Source organism: Amblyomma mixtum, chromosome 10, assembly GCF_055824585.1.
Source record: "Amblyomma mixtum isolate Tamu chromosome 10, ASM5582458v1, whole genome shotgun sequence".
NCBI lineage: Eukaryota > Metazoa > Arthropoda > Arachnida > Ixodida > Ixodidae > Amblyomma > Amblyomma mixtum.
The window spans coordinates 55,582,610-55,605,230 of NC_143021.1; the positions used below are offsets into that span (position 1 = coordinate 55,582,610).

General features: G+C 46.6%; 1 protein-coding gene across 3 annotated transcripts in view; it reads right to left on the bottom strand.

Moving 5' to 3' along the window:
• Nucleotides 1-1,637: 1,637 nt before the first annotated feature.
• LOC149325843 (small G protein signaling modulator 1-like) overlaps nt 1,638-22,621 on the bottom strand; it is a 106,345-nt gene continuing 85,361 nt past the window's right edge. For all 3 annotated transcript variants that reach the window (XM_089562656.1, XM_089562655.1, XM_089562654.1), the window contains 4 exons: nt 21,637-21,746; nt 14,436-14,532; nt 13,293-13,460; nt 1,638-6,733 (listed from right to left, as the gene is read on the bottom strand). In XM_089562656.1, coding sequence (XP_089418782.1) covers nt 6,645-6,733; nt 13,293-13,460; nt 14,436-14,532; nt 21,637-21,746 — 464 coding nt within the window. In that variant the 3' untranslated portion in view covers nt 1,638-6,644. The remainder of the gene's footprint in view (nt 6,734-13,292; nt 13,461-14,435; nt 14,533-21,636; nt 21,747-22,621) is intronic.

The window sequence follows — 22,621 nt, forward strand, 5'->3', positions numbered from 1 at the left end:
TACGAACTGCTTGCCAACAAAACTCTCATGGCACTGTTAAACATGCCTCAACAACACTCTGCGGAAAACTTGCCCGCATTGCATCAACGCAGGATTCAGCCATCAAGTTGAAAGACTGCTCAGTGCTGGCCGGATACCCTCAACGCCTCCTTGTCTTTAGGTGCCAAGGAACTTCTTTACAAGGTTAGCACTCAAGTGCCTTGCAGCCACACATTCTAAGACTTGTTACACAACCTGAGAAAGGTGGCAAAGTGGTCAGACTTGTGAAAGCCATGCTTAGTGCACCCGATAATCTATCGAAGCTTTACAGAATGGGTGCCAATGAGGACTAAGTAACAAAAATGCAGAAAAAACATCTGCTGATTGAGCAGAAGACATAGTTTAGAAAATTCTGCTCAGCAGCACCAAGTAGTATGTCAGCCAAACTGGGAGATGTGCTCTGAAGTGCCTTATGAGGAGAGCACATCAACCCACTCAATCACTGCACTCTGTTGTCATGAACACCAGAGCCAAATATTATGTTTCTACATGCAGCAGAGAACCCACAATCACACGTGAAAGTTGGTGAGCCCTTTACGGTAACTTTTTCATGCTCGCATTCTCCTCTGTCATATGCTCGTGCGTATACCAGTTCAGAGGTGGCTATTGGTTAGATTGGTTGGATTGGCTATTGGTTAGATCCAAATTCTGACTGCAGATAACTCAGCTTCTACAGGCCGCATCAAAAAAAATTGTCGCTGGAGGATATTCGTGAAGCAACACCTCAGGCATGCCACAACTTTACTAGAGCCACTTTCGGAGTACCTTTTAAAAGAAAGGTCAAGGCAGCATGCAAGCAATGTCAAAAATACGCCCAAGGGGAAGCTGGTCTTCTTGCTATGCATTGTTGGACCAGTGGCCGTACACTGATGGCACTGTCATGATTTTAAAAAGAAACACATCATGCATGCAATAACTGAACCAGAACAAATCACTAGATTCAGGCTTGACAGCATGGCTTCAGCATTCATTCTTGTGTCAAACTGGTCACCTCACAGCCTACATACGATTGGGAACTGTGGGAAGTTCAATGCTCTCGCTCTTGTCACCTATGTCCTTTTCTGCACTGCATTCACTAACCATCACAACAGGTATTTGCATGCTGCGGGTATTGGCGTTGCAAATGCGTGCTGCCCTTTACTGGGGAGCACATTTGCACACGTGTGCCGTTGGCGCTTTCACCCTGGGAAGTGTCTAAAGATTTGTTTTTTTTTTTTTCAAAAGTGCAAAACGCACCATGTATGCTGGCTTCCTTCACCCATCTAAACCTGTATAAACTTAAACACAGTGGCTTGATGGGCAGGTTGGTTGTACACCATTTAAAACCAGTGCTGGAGTTCATGTGTCTTGTCCTTTCACTCTGTGTCTTCCAGAGCTTGCTTTAAACAAATTATAGGAACTACGTCTCAATAAGTCTAATTTTGGTCATCTGCAGCAGGAGGCAAGAATATTGACTGTTTTTGGCGGGTTTTGCAAAGTGCGCAACACAGGCGATCGAAAGTGATGCAAGCCATCCTGTGTACCACATCCGATCTCAAGGCCCATCACAATAGAAGCAAAAGAATGTAACCTTGAAACTTCATCGAATCAGCCATGAATTGAGAGGAAATAAGAAGTGGGTTCTATTTATTTCGTGAGACAAACTGCTGCGATTTCGGCAAAAAAAAAACTCCCCATGGAGAGTAAAAAAAAAAAAAAGTTGCGGCCTTGGTGCACTGTTTACTCCTCATACAGTAAAATGCTGTCAATTTGTTCGTGGTTTTTTGGTTCGTACGTTCAAAATAGCACGCAATAAAAATGTTCCGTAGAGTTGCCCGGCCACAACTTGATCAAAATCTCACCATATAATACATTCAGCTAGGACAAGCCTGGAGGCACATAACAGAGGCACAGTGCTAGAGTGGCTTCACTGCAGCGCATCACTGCGACAGGGCGAAGCACTCCAAAATGTCAATGGTGACTAGCACGTCTCGCAAGGCTCGCAAGATGAATTTTACTTGGCCAGCAGTCGCTTCTGGTTGACAGAGCTGTTTTCACCTGGCAGATGCTATACTGTGCCAGGCAGTCAAGTGCCAAAGAAATGGCACTGCCCCAAATGGCCACATTCTGTGCCGTCACTGCTTAACCCTGATTTGGAGGAAATTTCACAACGCCCAGAAACACATTCTGGTGCACTTTGGAGCTGCTGTGCTCCATTTCTCAAGGTTACTTGCCCATCAGGCAGGCAATTTTGTAACAGACAATTATACTATGAAGAAGTCAAGCCATGCCAACTGCCTCAAGGAAGTGCCTCGTCAGGGACTGCTTGGAAGGATCATTGTTGAACCACTTTACGCCCTGTTTATATCAGGCAATTGCTACCGATGGTTGCAATTCCACGACTTCCTCAATCCTCTACGTGTTTGTTGTCACCAAAACGTCAGCATTCCCATGCGAGAGGAGCAGCAAAGCACTGACCAGCATGGATATATCTTCAAGCCCGTTTCTTATGCACTGTGGCACAAGCCCCGAAAGTGCTGACACTGCCACACAGGACACCTTGCTGGCAACAGAACAAGAGCCGATTTCGGAAGGGACGCTTCTTGGTAACTACGAAGAAACCAGCCAAGAAGACGGGGACAAAGGAGAGACAATGAATGGCACACACAACGACTGAGCTATGTGCATGGGGCTCCCCATAACACCAAAAAAGTTGCTGCAAGACAAGGTGTCAGTGTTGTCTTTTCTGCTCCTTGCAAACTTTCAAGCCTTTGTTCATGTGTCGCGCGTGGCAGAACTAGACTACCTGCTTGTTCGACGCAGCATCAAAACTGCTATGTTCCATGTGTGACACGAGTGATTCACAAGATTCCGCTGACATGTGAAAAAGTTTATATTGGCCAAACTGGCCGGTGTATTAATGAGAGGGTACGAGAGCACCATAACTCTCTGACTCCGGCTGACGGAGCAAACTTGCCTCGCCATTGCCGCGATTGTGGGTGCTACCCGTTCTTTTCCAATGTCACCTTTCTCGGTAGAGGCAAGGGTAAAGTTGAACGGGAAATCCTCGAAGCATTTCACACCAGTAATCAAGGAGATAAATGCATTAGCACGGCGTCTATCACACTGATGCAAAAGGAAATAGGTTACCTGTCCCGCTGACACTGCAGCCTGACTATCTCACAAGCATCGCGGTCTTTTGTGCTGGTTTTGCGTTGCATTTGAGCTGCGCATGCTCTGTTAGGTTTCCTGGGAGACTGGCTGTTTTTCAATAAAGCGCTGTTGATAGTCCAGTCGTTGTGTGTGCCTCGTCTCTCCTTTGTACCCCTCTTTTTGGCTGGTTTCTTCATAAGTATGCACCAGCCAACCCAGATTTCAACTCACCTTCTCGATAACAATGGGCACACGGCCAGCCACACAACTATAACCTAGAAAATTTGCGATGGGTGCACTCAAAACGCCAGTTCATTCTGAGATTCCCCCGTCGAAACTATTTGCACCACTTTTTCACCAAAGAAGCTGGTGGGCAGCCAGAGCACTGTTGACCAGACAAGAAGTGGACTGTCGTTTCGCCCCATGGGGCTACCAGCCTATATGCAAGTCAGCCTAGTTCTGTGCTGACACTTACCCCATTTACTCGATTCTAACGTGCACCTTTTTTTTTTCCAGAAAAAAAACGCTCGAAAAATGACACGCATGCTTGAATACACCACAAAGATGAAACCATGCCAGCAACGCCCTACTGTCGTCAGCTTCACAAAATGACAGCGTGGATTTTCTTGCCCGTCAACATTGTCACGTAGTGGTGACCGCAGTCCGGCGAACAGGAACACAGCGAGAACGTCTTCGAAACGAAACTCTTTATTTGGGCTAATTTGCGCCCGCAAAGAACTGATTCACTCGGCGGCGGCGTAGCAACAAGCGTGCTCAGCGGTCGTCGAACAGAATGCCCGCCGTCTCAGCCGTGCTCTTTTTAAAGCTGATAGCGAACATTCAAGATAAAGCTTGGAAAGTTACTAGAACACTTTGGAACAACATAGAGTCAGCTCTGCCTGGATGCGATCAAATGAGATAAATCTAGGCGCGTCTTGCGTCACAAACAAAGCGATAAAGCGGTGTGCCGACAGCTTTGAAGAATGAACAAACTACAAACATTCGTGGCAATATTATCGACATTGCCTGCCTACCCTACCATGGTCGTGGATAGAGATGGGCCTGGCAAGCATCTGAAGTGTTCCATGAGCAAGACACCCAGCTGAACCAACAGCTATGAAGTAGTGCTGAGTTTACCACCATATCGGGTTGAAATGAAAGGCGACCTTGAGTGCAGAGGAGGGTTCCTAAGCATCTTGCGTCTTGGCAGTTTGGCGCTTTGCCAAGGTCTGCACTGCAAACGCCAACAATGGCACGAAGGAACAAGCAAAGATATGCCAATGTTTTAAAATAAAGTAATCTTTTGTACAAAGACAGGCGAAAATTAACCGGCAGACTCACATGCATTGGGCGTTCCTAAAATTTATGTGCATGAGTGGAGGATGCAGTCGGTGAGGCAGAAAGGACTAACGTGAGTAGAGCTCAAAGCCAGCAGGTGCTTGATTATGAATTTTGTGAAAAGAAATAGGTTTTTGGCTCCAAGGAGACCAGGCAAAAGTCTGCCAAGAAGGCGACTAAAATGCTAGCACAGTTTGTTTCAACGTGACGTAAAATCAGTTACAATAAACGTGTGTTGTTCCAAGAGAGATGATTCACTTCTTTTTCAAAAGATGAAAATCTGGTGTGTGTTACAATCAGTCACTGCATTCTTTTTTTTCTGGCCATTGAAAACGGGTGCACATTACAATCGAGTAAATAAGGTATATTTCAGCAGTTTCAAAATTTACCGCTCAAGTTTTACTGCGAAATTTGTGCAGCAGCATGGTTACGGTACAAAAACGCCACACAGAAGAACTCAGACTAAACGCCAACCTGAAGGCGTGCTCAAACAGGAAGCCAATGCGTTCAAAAGCACAGAGCTTTAAGCTATGAATTCTTCCTTGTTCCATACTGCACCGTGTGCACAAAGGCGAGCCTTTTTGGGCAACCTGTGCCGGCGAGCAGAAATGAGCTCTGCGAAACACTGAGTGCTAGCGTAGTCTGCGGATGCTGAAATGGCCATAACCAAGCTTCTGGCAAATCCACACTGACGTCGACCCCAGCACGTGTATGTGCAAGCTCCTGCTAGAGCAGTTGAACCCTGTTCAACATATGCAACAGTGCTGTGTGTGGTTAAGGAAAATTTCTTGCTAGCTTCTAAAGTTTTGCCACCTCTTCAGATAATGCAAATATTTCTCATCAGACCTTGATTTCTTTTCTTGGGGATGGGGCAGAAACGTGGAGGCTAACAAAGAGGGTTCAGCTTAAGTTAAGGACAACGCAGCGAGCTACGGAAAGAAAAATGATGGGTGTAACGTTAAGAGATCAGAAGAGGGCGGAGTGGGTGAGGGGACAAACATGGGTTAATGGCATCTTAGTCGAAATCAAGAGAAAGAAATGAGCTTGGGCAGGGCATGTAATGCGAAGGCAAGATAAACGCTGGTCCTTAAGGGTAATGGAGTGTGGATTCCAAGAGAAGGCAAGTGTAGCAGGGGACGGCAGAAAGTTAGACGGGTGGATGAGATTAAGATGTTTGCAGGGATACGGTGGATGCAACCGGAGAAGGACAGGGTTGATTGGAGAGACATGGGAGAGGCCTTTGCCCTGCAGTGGGTGTAGTCAGGCTGATGATGATGATGATGATGTCTTTGCATTCAACCAGTGAGCCAGTAGAGGCATTATCTGAAAAGGATAGCCTGCAGCCTGATTCTGGAAATGAAGGGGTACAATTTGAGCACCAACAGCTGTTCATCGGGCTCAATGCAGCCGCTACAGGCAGCTCAAAGCCCACCTCCCACCATTACCATCACAGTTGCCAAGAGAGGCATTTTGGTGCAGTTTTGGTCACTTTTATCACGATGCTGCTGCATACCTTGCTTGGGGCTGAATGGCGTGATTGGTGCAGGAGCGGAAACAGTGCACGTTTGAAAACTCATTGAAATCATTGCGAGCCTCAACAACAATAAATAGAAATAAACAGAAGAGAGCGATAAATAGAAGGTGCGCCGATGTGGCAAACATGAGTGGCATGGCACTGGCGCCTTCTGTATTTTTTGGATTATGGGTTTTTATCTTGTCACGGATTACTTTTCTTTGCGCCCCCTTTGTATATAATAGCTGTTTGTGAAATAAACATGAGTTGAAGTATGGCGTTCATCCTGTCTTGTCTACCTTCGTCCCTGTCTTTTTAGCCACTGGAATGTCTCACAATAGTACAACCCCCCTCTCCGCACACAAAATACTCAGGCCCGGTGTGGCACAACTATAAATCACTGCCATGGGGAAACTACTGAATGAACAAAAGGACAGTGGTCAGCACAGCAATGCCTGTGCAGCAGACTAGAGGGGCCTCTGGTGGCCCCACAGGGCCAGGCCTCCATTTGGCACGTGTGCCAGCAGCTGGCCGAGGTGAGGCTACGTGCAGCTCATCCCAACGTCCTCCACTCAGCGTCCTCCAAACAATGGGGGGCAGTCCAGTCGGCAACCGGCCCTCCTTATCGGTTGTCAATCAGCGTCTGGATCTGTAGCACAAGCTCACGGGCAATCTGCAGCACAGCCTTGGCGTCATGGCGCTCGGCCATCTCTGCAAACAGAACCGAGGGACGCGTTACGGCAGACACTTATTCCCCTATCCACTCATGTTGCAGCCCCCACTAACGGGAGGGTAGCTACAAGGCAGGTGAAAACTTTCAGTGCGTGTGAAAACAAGGTGTTACTGCAGGACAGGATTCTCTGCTAAAGTCACCCAAGCACGGTCCATGTTCTGAGTTTATGTCATAATTAAACCGTCACAACCGGCCTCACCTGATTGATCGATATGCCGCAAGCGGATGTCAGTCCCGTTGCAAAGGTGAGCGGCGGCAGGAAGTCACTGTGTCACGGTTGCCACAGCAAAGCAGCCAGCAGTGCTATTGCTTTTTGCTGAGACACGGAACGTGACTAGAGCGACAGAACAATTCAGCCAAAATTTTAGTTGCACATCAGATCCCACTGTAAAGAGGTAATCAGAAGCTACTTCTTTCACCCAGTGGAATTATATTTCATATACGCTTTTATGCATTGTACACGCCGGATGTGTGCTTAAAAAAAGAAATTATTGCATGCAACTACGCATGCCTTTACTCTCACATATGGCGGAGGCGCTCATCACCAATGGTAAAAAAAAAAAAAGAGAGCTTGTTCGCACAACACACCTTTCACGTTTATCCTGAGGGGAAAAAGGAGTGGAGATCTGTAGCGTACACTCACTCATTGCACAATCTGTGCACCATCAAGACACCGTGACAACTTCCCATCTGCAACACCTCTAAACATAAGTTGCTGTTGTGATCGGACGGTTCTGCAGACGGCAATTTACATTTTTTCATTCCTTCTATGCAGGCACTGCAAGAATTGCCCCTGTTAGGTCTTTCATCTTTCTACAGTAAATAAATACTAGAAGGAATGAGCTAAATAAAGCTTCCTGCTGTAATTCTCTTCCATGTGTGTGTGATGGGAGACTTCACAGACAAAGTTTTCAGAGGTTCACAGGAGGCGCACGCATGCCAATTGACACCTGAAAACTAATTTACGAGCTACTCGTGAGCTCAATGTAGAGTCACAGCACCGCAACAATTTAGAACCGTAAGGGGTGCCGAAAAACCATCTCTGGCATGTCAAACATGGGGGTGTAGTAAGCAACTGATCCTCAGTGCACATGATAAGTAGGGTCGTGCAGCCAGATACTGCACATGATCATGATGTTTCAACACCTAAGCGAGAGTTTTAGAACAGTGAAGGCATGTTTGCGCACAGTAAACACAAGCATTTTGCGGAACATCCTGCTCTATGTTACATCATTTAATGTACACAAATGCAGATGCGACGATAGCTCTGGTGACAGTGGCGCCTCCTGGATCGCCTGAAGTGGACAATTTCTCCAGCAAATCAGTGCTTGTTGTCAAGCCTAGGATCTATCGAATCGTCCTAAGAAATAAAGACGAGGCCACATTTATTGCCCCCCTCCAATCTGCTATAGGTGAGATGAGATGAAGCGAAAACCCCGTACCCAATTTATAGCCTGCCGAAAAACACAGTAACACCAATGAGTTCACTCTGAAGCGAGAGGCTCCATTTCAGAGTGTGCCGCCATGATGGCTGTTATCTCATTGGGGTCCTTCAGAATTTCCTATGGAGCGTATGCTATGTGTGTGACATCACTGTCTGGTTTCGTACCACCACATCCACTTACAGTGTTTTGACCAGTCAGGTGTGGCTGCTGTGGCCGATTGTGACGCTTTCAATTACCGTATTTACTCGCATAATAGGCGCACTTTTTTTCCAGAAAATCCGGCTCAAAGTTCGGGGTGCGCCTATTACGCGGGGTAAAATTTCCGGAAATTTTTCGACTGGCAAAATTTAACACACCGCGTAAACGCACTCGTGTACAGGCCGCACCCCGTTTTCGCGAAGAAAATGTTAAAAAAAAAAAGATCCGTGTAAGGGCCGCACCGAAACTTTCCCCGACACACGCGGGAATAGCCTTTGGAATGCACGCGCCAAGGCCTCTGCGATCGGCTCCGGCTGCGCGCAACGGGCGCTTGATTGCGGAGGCCATGCACGTGCACAGGAGCTTCCAGGCGCGGCCCACGGAGGGCGCCCAAGGCCAAGCTCATCATCATCATCGTTTCCTCCGCCGCGAGCTTTTGCTATCTATATCGCCATCAGCATCTCCAGCTCGTTTTTTTTTTGTTGTTGTTGTTGCTGTCAAGTGCCGGGATTTGCGGTAGCGCGATAGTTATCGTGGTTTATGGCTTTGCCGCCGAGCGTTGCTGTTTTAGCTGGACGGGCAAGCACCTTAACAGCTACACGGCTGGGAGTTTGCTCTCGAACACGGCAAGCGTGCGGCAGGTCGGAAAATACGACGTGGCCGAGAAGTGCGGCAGTTGCAACTGCGGCGTCCCTAAATTTTCGTACGCTACTCCAAGCGCCGAGGTTTTCGCGGGCCTAAGTCGGGAACGTTTCCGGCTGGAGATGAAGCTTTCCAAACAGACGTTTAAAGTGAGCATCCCTGAAAACTGTGTGCGGCTGTTTTATGCGATGTCGTTGTACGTGCTGTGGGTCCGCAGCAGCTCTAGTAGGGACTAGTAGTCAGTTCAGCAAAAACTTTGTTAAAATAAAGATTGGGAAGCGGGGGGTGGCGAGGCATCGGCTTGCAATCGTGTAAATACAGTATTGATCACAGTGCCAAGCTCGGGGTGCGCCTATTATGTGCGGAAATAAAAAAATCTGATTTTTCGCACCCTAACTAGGGGTGCGCCTATTATGCGAGTGCGCCTATTACGCGAGTAAATACGGTATAATGCAATCTAGGAACCTGGACTCAGGGGTCACCCAGAAGATGCTGATCATCAAATGCACGCTCACTCTTCTAGCTTTAAGACAGAGATGCAGAAAAAAATAAATCATCTCGCTCATGTAAATAAACGCTTTCAGTAAAATCAACAGCAATGTATTTCCAAGGAGTGCTTTTGTTACAGTTGCCTTTCAACCTGAGTGTTTCATTTTATTCCCCCGCAATATTAACAATACAGTAAAAGCTCGTTAGTTCGGCCCTGAGAGGACTGCAAAATATTGTCGCATTATCCTAATGTTGAAATAGCAAATGAACAACAAAAAACACAGACTTTGACCCAGCATGAGACAACTCTATTTTGCCAAACGTTTGTAATCATCAGTTGTTTTTTCGAGTCAATTTGGACAGCGACAACAGCCCAAATTGCAGCCAGGTTCTCCGTGGCATGCCTGCCATGAGGAACATGTTCACAGAAGTCATCCAGCACGAGTAGGGCTTCTGCAGCTCCTTTTACCATTCACATTGGTGGTTAGGGCAGCTGTTCAGAATTGTCACCGTCCGACAAATCGTTGTTGTTGGTACCTGACGCTTCTCGACTTAGCTCATTCCCAGTCAGCTGCCTGATGACTATGGCACCATCATCGATGGACACACAATCAGCGAGCTGCATGGCAGCAAACAAGACGTTGTCAAAACAACTGTTGTATTCTGTGACTGCTGTTGTGTCAGCTGTTTCGGTTGGAAATTTTACGCAGCGGTTCAACGGTACAAAACTGCTGTGCTGGAAGCAGTTTGTGATGATGGCTGCGGGCGTATTGGCCCATTCAGGTACCGAATGTTCATAGTGTTGAGAAGCGTATGGCTGTACTTCTTCCAAGTCTGCATACACAGAAGCCTGTGCTTAAGCTTAAGTTAAGGACAATGCAGGAAGCTAAAATAAAAATGATAGGTGTAATGTTAAGAGACCAGAAGCGGGCAGAGTGTGTGAAAAAATAAACGTGGGTTAATGACATCCTATCCGAAACCAGGAGGAAGAAATGGGCTTGGGCAGGGCACGTAATGCGAAGGCAAGATAACCGCTGGTCCTTAAGGGTAACGGAGTGGATTCCAAGAGAAGGCAAGCGTAGCAGGGGGCGGCAGAAAGTTAGGTGGGCAGATGAGATTAAGAAGTTTGCGGGGATACGGAGGCCGGGACTGGCAAAGGACAGGGTTAATGGAGAGGCATGGGAGAGGCCTTTGCGATGCAGTGGGCGAAGTCAGGCTGATGATAATGATGATGACGAAGCATGCATTGCCTTCATGTGCTGATTCATGCTCTGATCCACGGGCTAAATGGATACGTTCGGATGAAGGAATGCGAGCCTGATTTACTCCAGACCCGATACCTTGCCACGAGCTCTGCAGTTGTCCACAAACAAGAGCACCTTGCGTATCTCAACTCCAAAACAGCGGTCCAGCTGATGCAGCCAGGCCACACACTCTTCAAGCATCTCGGCTTCAGCGCCTTTCCCATCATTATGAGCACCAACGCTGTGTTCCTGTCATGTTTGCAGCAAGTAGCATGGTACAGTGAAAGCTCGTTCATTCAAACCTCGATCATTCGAATTTCCGACAATTCGAATTACACTGCTTGGTCTGGTGAAGCTCCATAGAGATCTGTGTATAAAAAAGCCCGTTAATTCGAAAGCGAGTCGGTTCCGCTACGGATAGTTCGAACTACGCGCTGCCGCGCCTGGGCGGCTTGGTGCACAGCACATGGCCAAAAAAAAAAGAAAAGTATCTCCGCATAGCTAGAGGCTGCGCAAATCCTAAACGGGGACAGACGATGGAACCAGATAAAACCATGGATGAGTGGATAAAGCCTACATGGCGCCATTACCGGCGCGGCGGCCGGTGGCACCGAAGGGTAGGGGTTGGCAGCTGCGGTGGCGGCTGCCTAGCCTCTTTTCCACACAACCTCCGGAACTCCCAACTAAATACTCGTTAATTCGAGCCCTGTTAATTCGGAAATACAGATAAGTACTGTCGGCACGGTCCCAGCCAAAGCCCATGAAGGCTATGGCTTTGGACGGGCACAACAAATTATGCGCGAAAAACTTTTTTTTTTTCTTTGCGAGTGTCGTCCATCCTTCCACCCATCAGTCGCCAACGGAAGCACGCTGTGGTCAGCCGCGATCATGACGCCGGCTTTTAGTTCGCTGCAGAAGGCGTTTGCTGCTGCTATCACGCGTCCCAATGATTGAGTGGCAGTAGACGCTACAATCGCCCATGGCACGATAAGGCGAACGCACTGAAAACGAGGCTTGCACAGTCGGACAAGCGTTGGCACTCTGCCAAGTTCACTTCCCCCCCTTGCTAAAAGCTGATGTCAAAAGAAACACACTGTGATGTTATCACTGCGCAGCATCTTGGCGCGCCGCCAAGAAATGCGTTGTGGACCATGGCGCGAAACTGAGGGACGCATTTTTTTTCTTTTTTTCAAATTCTTTGGCAAAGATCGGGGGTGGGTGGGTTCATTATGCGAGTGGGTTCGTTGCGCGAGTAAATACGGTACATATACCATAATGCAAATGGTTATTGCCGGTTTTTTCACGGCCATTCGGTAATTCGAACATCGGATAATTCGAACTTTTTTCCCGGTCCCGTGAAGTTCGAATTAACGAGCTTTTACTGTAATTCTTTCCCTGCTTCGTTTACCAGCTGTGCAAGGGTCACGTGTGAAGGTGACTGCTTTATTTGGTAGTACTTTAAAAGCAAACACTGTTTCATCCGCGTTGAACATATTCAGATTGTTGTACGCAGCCAGGAGTTTACGAAACTCGATGGTCCACTGCTCCTGAAACGAGCGAGCTAATCAATGGACGCTTTAAACTCTTCAATGCTCATTTCCGCGGTGAACCTTTCAGCCTGGGGACAAATTATTGGCCCACCCACAGGGAGGTAGGCCTCACAAGCATTTGCAATCCATCAAAGCATGGCTGCTTCGAGTTTCAGGCAGGCCGCCGTCTGAAGTCGTTTTCTTTTAGGTTTGACTGTCGAACGCCTCCATAATGCTTTCCTCATTCTTGACACATGTGGCCGAGGTTGTTCCCTTCACATCAAGTTTGTCCATCAAGTCGAGGCACGAAACGCCATACTTAAACGTGTTTAATATTTCCACTTTCATGGCTAGGTCCTTTGCCTGTTTTGCCGCTGACACCATCGCAGCACCACTCAATGGCTAGGCGCACAGGCACAGCATGCTACACACTAAAAAGCAGCACACTAAATACGCTGGAAAAGTGCGCATGACCGAAAAAGCACCTTAGGGTTAAATAACTGTGACCATAGTAGCGAGAAACACACGCTAGCAACACACGCCAAAGCGAGACTTGCCGAAGACAGATTTAACATGACTACAGAGAAACGACTGCGCAAAGGCAACAAAGCCTTTGCCAGTCTCCAACCCCGCTTCTGTCGGCCTCCCTCAAACTGCTGGTGATGATGATTATATGGATTGCCTACGCTGCAATTTTTTTTTCCAGCTTTGCACTAGCACTGCTCTAGGTCTTTTCTTTTTTTTGTTCCTCTCTTTTCAGCTCCTTCCACAGTGACCTGGTAGGCTACGCAGACAGGTCGAATTAACTGATGGGCGTTAAAATTTGTCCGAAAAAACAAGTTTTACCCGACAGAATCGTATATAATTGAAGGACAGGTGCACAGGTCGAATTCCCTGACTTTCCAAATTGACAGGTGTCGACTTAACGAGCTTCCCCAGTACAACGCAGAAAAGCAGAAGAAAAACAGTGAGGAAATTGATCGACATTACCGTTGAAGAACTTGATGATGTCGGTGAAGTCCATGTTGTTCTCGAGGATGATGTCCCGGTAGTACTCGACCATGGCCAGGGCAATGAAGAGCACAAAGTTTCCCGAGGCCACGTGCTGGGCAGCCCAGATGGTCTCCCACACGCTGAACACATCCTGGTACACCAGCTCTGCAAGGCAGCAGCCATTATGCCAAGATAATTTTTTTACGATTATGCAACACGCGATACTGTGCACATAAAGTAATGTTCATTTTGACAGGCTGGCACCAGCATCGCGACTCATCCCACACATGCAGGTGTGCACTGCTACCACAGCTGCAGTGATTGAACCGATAGGAAGCAAGCAAGTCAAGGCATCAGCAGAACTTAGCTGGTTACCAGACCCCATGTTTCAAGAGAATTCAGACGATAATTAATCACATTCCTACCACTGTGTGTTATACCTGCTGATGTCCACAAATGCAATACGTATTACAAAAAGAGAGAATCTGGTTGCTAACATCCAATTCAGCAAAAAATGCTGAAATGCATGATTTTTTCGTGCAATCACGGAAAACTAGGAGCCTTAATTGTAATTCAGCACCTGGTTTGTGTAGTGGAGTTAGCACTGCAAAGTAAAGCTAACATACGATGAGTAGAAGGCTAGAAATTCCGAGTGCTTAGTTCACATATCTGCGAATTCTGTTTACAGCGAGAGCTCGTCACTCAGTTCTGCAGCATCACAACACAAAGGATACGCAAGCGGCAATGCACCGACGAGCAGCACGGATTAATGCTTGCACTGAGCACGGCCACTCCACAGATTTGTGGTGCCTTCTGCACACAGAAGCACAAACTAATGGAGTCCAAGTGGTCGCACCCTGACTGACGTCATAGAATATTCTACAGCGAATAAAGTAAAATCAATAAAGATACATTCAACACCGCAAGCAGCTATTGCAGAATGTCACGTTACACAGGTGTGGTAACAGTCACCGAGTCTTTTTCTCTCCGTTTTTCCAACTTTGAGACACCAATGGTTTCCCCTCTCAGGGTTCACAACACAGCCAGTGGACACTTCCATGACCTTCGAGGCTATCTTGGGTACTTTGACTTGCACACCCTGCATGCAGCAGCCCTCGAGTGGCCACCCAGGATACTCACCTCGCTTGAAGTCCAACAGGAACCACCGGTAGCAGAAGTAGAAGTGGGTGTAGTCTCCATTCTGGTGCATCAGCTCAAACATCTCCCCATCCAGAATCTGCAGGATGCAGCACTGCTCAGTGGCACAGCTCCCCACAGTGGGGGTAGTGCCAGAAAAGTTAGCCCAGCATGACCTGACACATACTAAAGCTCTCGGCTAGAAACATCCGCTGCGTTTGCCACAAGTGTCCAACCTGCACTCAACACAAGTTCGGCACCATCTGCTGAGAACCTTTAAAGCATGTAACAAGGTACACACGTGGGCTAGTTGGTGTACATCGGACATAGCTTCACCAGCGAAAGTACGAGACACCAGGAGAAGAAGAACACCGGACAACGCTGGACTGACAACTGAAGTTTAATCTACAAACGGCCAACATAGGTCACCAGAAGACACATGCGCATCAGACACACTAAAAAAACAAATACTTAAGTGGCAAATCACCAAGGAGTGGATACACACTCCAACACTGGCAAACAACAAAAATTCAGGACGCACATTGGCTCTCTAAAGTGCTGCAAGGCGAAAGCGTTTCCTGGCGCACTGTTTGTTTTTATTTACTTTTTATTTTTCATATTTTTTTTGCTCTTTTTCTTGTTTTTATTCCTTTTATTTTTATTTGCATATCCTGTTTTATTTTGTTTTTATTTTTGCTTATTTTCTTATTTTTATTTCCCTTTTCTTGACTTTATTCCTTTTATTTTATTTATGAAAGCCATGCATTCACTAGATGCGCCTTTATTCATGCTGGAACCTAGAGCCTTCGTGGCGGAGTGGTAGCATCTCCGCTTTAAATGCCAGAGGCGCTGGTTCGATTCCCAGCTTCTACGCAGTTTCTTTTTAAGCAGTGACACCGAAAGGCGGACAAATCTGCCGACGCGTCTGTAGACACGGCTGCCGACGCGTCTGTCGACGCGTCTGCCGACACTCGTGCCGACGCGTCTGTCGACTCTCGTGCCTACGCGTCTGTCGACACTCATGCCGACGCGTCTGTCGACACGGCTGCCGACGCGTCTGTCGACATTCCTGCCGACGCGTCTGCTAACGACAGTATGAGGCATTAAAGGCTTTCGCCTTAAAAGACAGATATTTTGCCTACCAGACTTGCACGCGCACACTTCTGCTTAGGAAATTAACTTCCTTGCTAGTGAGATGCATTCTTCTCCTGGTGTCTCGTACTTTCGCTGGTGAAGCTATGTCTTTAAGGCATACGCTCAACGAGAATAAACACCAGCACCTATTACTTAGGGGTGCACACAACTGAAGCAGTGCCACTGCTAGCTCTTCCAGAGCCGCTTCTAAATCGCTACATAAAAACTGAAGCAAGAAACTGGTAGGGATTTAACGTAGTTAATCCGAGTAGACGTCCGAAAGCCGGTGTTCATTATTCAATTGGACGGGGGCAGTTGAGCTCCGCTTGAAGGGTATGACACGATATCTTTTGTGGGTCAATGCCCATTTATGCAGAATTAGTCATTCTCGACATTCACAGCTGGTGGTGAGTTCTTGTATCACTACTAGCACAGTGGTGAAGAGATACGCCACACTGCACTGGCAGGTGGTTGTTTCTATCACAGCCACCAGCAGGGAGTGTGCGACCCATGTTGCAGAATGCCTGAAGGAAAATGGACAATGCTGCCGATGCCCTGCAGAGAAGCTTGCTAACCTAATTCATGCGACAAGAGAGACAGACAGGGAAAGAAAAGAAAGGTTTTTGAAGGAACAAAACAGCGCAACTAAAACGAAGGACCAAGAAAAAGAGAGACACGAACATGCGCTGACTTACAACTGACTGTTTTAATCAGAAAACCACATGTAAATATTCTCTGATTGCTGCGTCACAGCCTCACGTCATCATCGCAAATTACTAACATAAAAAGAAAGGAAAATGACAACTGCCGAAATGTAAGTGATTGTTATTTCCCTTCCTTTTATGTTAGTATAGTTTGCGATGATGACGTGAGGCTGTGACGCAGTGATTAGAGATTATTTATATACGGTTTTCCGATTAAAACAGTCAGTTGTAAGTCAGCGCGTGTTCGTGTCTCTCTTTTTCTGGTCCTTCGTTTTAGTTGCGCTGTTTTGTTCCTTGAAGATGCAATACCAACTCGCCCACTATGCTATGTTACTAAAAGAATGATGACGAACATATGGCAACAAAAATCGCAAACTAAAAACAGGACACTTGCTGGACCCAAAAAGGAAGAAGAGAACTGCGCGCCTATGAATTGCACTCCACAACATCACTTTGTAATTGGTTCCATTCACTAATTTTGAGTGAATAAAATAAAATGAATGAATAGATTTGTGCGACATCAACCACAAATTTTTCACCCACAATTAGCCCATCTACAAAAAGTACACCTCGTAGGTAAACTATGTGTGATGTGGCATCTGGAATATATTTTTTCAGCAAATGGTCCTGGAAAACATGACGCTGTTTACGGAGCAACCGAATCAGTCAACGCTTGTGCATTAGACACGCCTGCCAGTCGCATGGTATTAGTCAGACCGTCCGATCACACCTTCTTATACATTTGCGTTGTTTTCCCATTGGCCTATTTTAGCACAACGCTATACCATACATTCATCAAATATAGCATGGCGTTTCACCATAATTGTGGTTCAGGATCACATACAGTTGTGCCTCGTTAGTACGGACTTCATTATAGATGCGCTGAATTATCGACACTTTTTGCCAGGACCTAACTTTCCCAGGGTGTTTACGTCTCGCTTGTATGAAAACAACTTCAACCCCGGGCAATGGAGAGTGCACTCAAATAAAGAAGCTCAAAGCAGCTTCATAATGCTTTCCTGCGTTTGAGCAAGCATTTCGGCCAAAGCAAAGCACGAGTAGAATTTTTTTTTTTCTCGATCCCCTACTCTAATTTGCCAGAGGCTGACGTGATTTGCGGCTGATGAATTTCCTCACCAGGGAGCTTGCTAGATAGAGGCAGAACAGTCTTGGAAATGAGAAACTTAGGTTTACGTAAAACTGATATAAAAGATTCGAAAACAAAAATGACAGCCGTCATGCGGTTGGACCGAACAACCAATCCTCTCACCGAGTTTCTGTCTCCTGTGCTGCATTTCTTTCAAAAGTAAAAAGGACAGAATGAACACCTACAGCTATCTTGCCCACGACTATAGGCAGGAAACTCCGTCAGCACCTTTTAGTGATAAGTTTATTTGCTCAAGTGTGGTCAGCCGCTGCAGTGGCTCAGCTGCTTACGGTGCTCGGCTGCTGACCCGAAAGACTCGGCTTTGATCCCAGCTGCGAAGGTCAAATTTTGATGGAGGCGAAATTCTAGAGGCCCGTGTGCTGTGCGATGTCAGTGCACGTTAAAGAACCCCAGGTGGTCGAAATTTCCGGAGACCTTCACTACGGCGTCCCTCATAGCCAGTCTCTTTAGGATGTTTATCCATTTGAACCATAAATCATCAATTGTGGTCAAAAAAGTTACCAAGAATGCGCTGCTTTTCTCGGAGCCCTCAAAGCACCTCACTGCCCTGCCCAGCCCCGCGGCTCTGCCAATTTCAGCGGCCACCTGCCTTCTCAGTCAGCCCAAGGAACGAGCCCACCGGCCTGTTGTCCGGGGGCAGCTTCACCATTGCAGTAAATTTTCTGCCCTGACATGTCCGACTCCAAAATGCGCTGTATGCCGCTTTAGCAGGCCAGGAGATGAAGTAACAATGTGCTGCCTTTGAATGCCCGTGCCTTGTGCATTCTTGCCTGCCCTCCACTTCTTACGGCAGTGGATGGAGAACCGGCGGGGCAACCCACAAGGAAGGGCAGGAGACCTGAGCTGATATAACTGCAGCGCCTCTTTTTGTTCCCAGGCACACTAGCGTATGTACACTTGCCTTTTGTTCCCAAGCAAAACTGTCCATAACGCAAGTTATTCCAAATCATCATCATCATCGTCAGCCTGAATACCCCCACTGCAGGGCAAAGGCCTCTCCCATGTCTCTCCAATTAACCCTGTCCTTCATCAGCCGCGGCCACCCTATTCCCGCAAATTTCCTAATCTCCTCCGCCCACCTAACTTTCTGCTGCCCCCTGCTACGTTTGCTTTCTCTTGGAATCCGTTCCGTTACCCTTAAGGACCGAACGACATTACATGCCCTGCCCAAGCCCACTTCTTCCTCTTGATTTCAACTAGGATGTCATTAACCCGCGTGTGTTCCCTCACCCACTCCGCCCGCTTGCGATCTCTTAACGTTACACCTATCATTTTTCTTTCCACAGCTCACTGCGTTGTCCAAATATCGAATCATTAAGAAGAAAGAAGACATTAGAAAAAAAAGCAGGTTGCAAGGGCCAACCACTGCCGTCACCAAGGGCGAGCAGCGAAGCTCGAAACCAAAACTGCATGGCCAGGCTGTTTGTTGGCCCAGCGACAGGGCCCTTCCAACAGCTGTCAAGCCAGCCGTTATGCCCACCTAAGAGGCGCACGGGTTACAATGCACCACACAAGAGGCGAGATTTTTATACGATAGCTGGCCTGCTGTGACACCTCAACTCGCCCCTTCGGAAGCCACATGTAAAGTTCCACAAGTGGGCTTTCCCACATATCATGGTTGACTATGAGTTGGCAGACCTCACGCTAAGAGAGTTTACGAAGGTTACAGGACGAATGCATTGGGTGTGGGCTTTACAGAACATATCACGGAAGGATCTAAAAAAAAAAAACTTGCTTTCGCATCGCGATTGTTAGAAGCAGGTCGTCGGCCATCTTGTTCACAGAACGTGTGATATGTGAGAAAGCCCACTTGCAGATTTTCGCCCGAGGCCATGCCTGACATCGAAGTTTCTGGGAAAGCTGTATAGTTTTCCTCTGTAGCCATATGGCTGATGCCAATGAGTAATTACTCCCTTATTAGAGGTCAAGCCTAGCAGTGTAGGAACGCGGTCAATCCACGAGATACACGACAGAGGAGAAAGGGAATATCACCTTTGTATTGCTTTCCTGGAACTTTAAACTCGATCATTGGATAATCTGCCCAACATATTATGGTTTTACCACAGTCTAATTTATGAAAGCCCGGCATGGTATACGGTCACTGTATACGGTATTCAGGAATTTTCAAATATTCGGAAATTCTTGAATATGAATTTCTCGAATACAAACACGAATCGCATATCAAACATATTCAATTCGTATTCAGAATTTACAATACTCGTACACCCCTCATTGTTTTTATTATGCAGCAGCCCACAGCAGTTTCAACCCTTTAGCCGCCAAATTAATTCCGAAAAATGATTTCAAATCGGCAAATTGCTTGGTGATTTTTGGCAAAAATTACAGTTGTAAGGATTGAAACACGTGCTAGAGGTACAAAACGGATGGATGTATGAAATTTAGCAGAATCCCCTCTCAAGCGGGATGGTGGCAGTGGCCACTATGCTGTTATTGTTAAGCAACTTAATAGTATTATCTGTATCTATAAGTCTGCCATTTTTGTTCAAATACAATTTTTAATTTTCAACTCGTAACTTTACGTCACTGCACTGCTTCTGAGCCGCCAATCAACCAATCACTTTCTGCTAACTTCTGCTGCAGATTCATTCACTTTTTTTTTTTTTCAAATCAAATCAAGTTTATTTCATATTTACAGTACATGGTTTATGGGGTATATACATCAGGAGGCCCAAAAGTCGAGACTGCAAATAGGGCCTCCTATGGCTACATGAACAGAATACATAAAGCGGCGCATGCACAACAATCCGAGGTGAAAAAAAAAAGGAAGGCAAATAAAGCGACAAAAAGGAAAGAAGTGTACAGCAAATGAATGTTACATAGTGATTGCAAACACAAAAACGTTATTAAACATCTAAGGATTCAAACAAGTGGTGTTTTAACATTTTTTTGAATTTGTACAATGACATTGGGGATTCCAGTGAAGGGAGCAAATTATTCCAAGTGGAGATGGCATAGTTTGCTTTCCATAATTAGTTCGTACTTTTGGCAACAATAAATTGTTCGACAAAGCAAAACGCGTGGCGTTATTATTAGTAATTATATTTTCAGGGACAAACTTAACACATATATACTTATTGACGACTTTGAAAAGAAAAACCAGGACCTGAAATTTGTGTAGATGTTCAAGGGGCAGGACATGTAGTGAATGGAACAAAGGTGCAGACGGCTGGGTAAAAGAAGAGAAAGTGATGATTCTAAGTGCTTGTTTTTGCATAGAAATGAGTATAGAAAGATGAATTCTGTATGTGCTACCCCATGAAGTGATACAGTAATTAATATGGGCGTGTATGAATGCGTAATAGATTGAAAGCAACGTATGTAAGCTAAAGAACAGCCTTGTTCTGATAAGAGCCCTTATTCCAAAACGAATTTTATTAACAACGCAGGCAACATGATGATTAAACTTTAGGTTCGAGTCAACTATCACACCTAGAAATGTAGCAGAATGTGTTTGCGGTATGGAAACATTATTGATAGTTACTGATAAATGTGAAGTAATTTTTCTTTGAGGGGCGTGAAATACCACAAAACTGGTTTTAGACGGATTAATTTTAATACAGTTAGCGAGACTCGAGTTCTCTAAAGATAGCAGCAACGAGTCAAGATTTGTGGTTAATTCAGAAGACGTGTTACCAGTTGCCATGATGGTTGTGTCGTCAGCGTACAAGAGACATTGGGTTGTATTTAAGTAAGTCTGAAGGTCATTAATATAGGTTAGAAAAAGGAGGGGACCCAGAATTGAACCTTGGGGCACTCCTTTATTAATTAGTCTAGGAGATGACAATACACCTTCAATGCACACGCTCTGGTACCTGTCGGATAAATAACTTTTGATCAGGGTCAACGCCGGGCCTGTAATACCATAGCTTTCGAGTTTAGAAAAAAGAATGCAATGATTAATATTGTCGAAGGCTTTGGTATAGTCTATGAAGACAGCGCCGGCTATCATACCCCCTGTTGTCCCTCTAGTGTGGAAAATTGCTACCAATGCAACTGCCAACTTCAACCTGTCCTTGGCAGACACGCAGCATCGGCCTGGATGAGTGTGACTTGTCATATTGGTGACACTGGCACAATCTCCCATGACAAGCGCAGACCAGGGGGATAGTGGTTAAAGGGTGAATGCTCACTGGAATCATTGTTCACTGCAGTATGACTACAGCACACGGGAGGCTACCTGGATGAGTGAGCGCATGTTGGCGAAGTGGTGGTCCATGGCTCCCCCGTGTGGGAAGTTGGCAGCCATGCGCTTCATCAGCTCACAGAAGCAGCTGTACGTCAGCATCTCTGCACAGAGCACAACAAGTGCACATGAGCTCCCCTCCCAGAGAATGTGCAGCATGCTCCCACAGGGTGCTACCAAGGTGGCACCCTCCCTTTTTCACCCCTGCCCACCAAGGCTCATATTCTGAGTTTGTGTCATAATCAAAACCGTCATAGCCGGCCTCACCTGATTGGCTGAAATGTCAGTCCTGTTGCAAAGGTGAGCGGTGGCAGGATGTCACTGTGTCGCGGTTGCCACAGTGAAACAGCCAGCAGTGCAATTGCTCTTTGCAGAGACACGGAACGCGACCAGCACAAAAATCGTCACGGCGAGAAGTAGGATTTAAAACGTATGCAGCTTGAAGTGTCGCCGATAGCTACGGGAGGACTACACGGTGTCATCGAGCCTTTTAACGGCAAGAATTGGTCATTGTGGATTCAGGCTGATGCTATATAGAGCCGACACCTTTGAGACTGCCTGCACACTGGCCACACCAAAGACTCCCGGAGAGGTCAGCTATGAAGACCTAGTCACAGTTCTCCAGCAGCACTCAAATCCCACACTACACCGGTCCGCGCAGAATGCTCACCGCACTCCTGACGTTTCAGGTTGGTTACCTAAACCGTTGTAAAGCATATCGAAGTAGCAACCGTTTTTTGGTATTGGTGTCGTGCCCCTACGACTCGAAGTGGCGCGGTGTTTTTCGCATATTCAGTGACGCTCTAGCGTTCAATTGCCTGTCGCAATTGATGCTGTCACTATCCGGTGACGTCGAACTAAACCCCTGTCCTGGCTCAAATAACAACCCCTTATCCGTTGACACTCGCATGCAACAGCTAGCAGAAAGTTTTGAAGCAATCCACTCTGTAGTTGATCACCTCAAGGTCACTCTAACCAT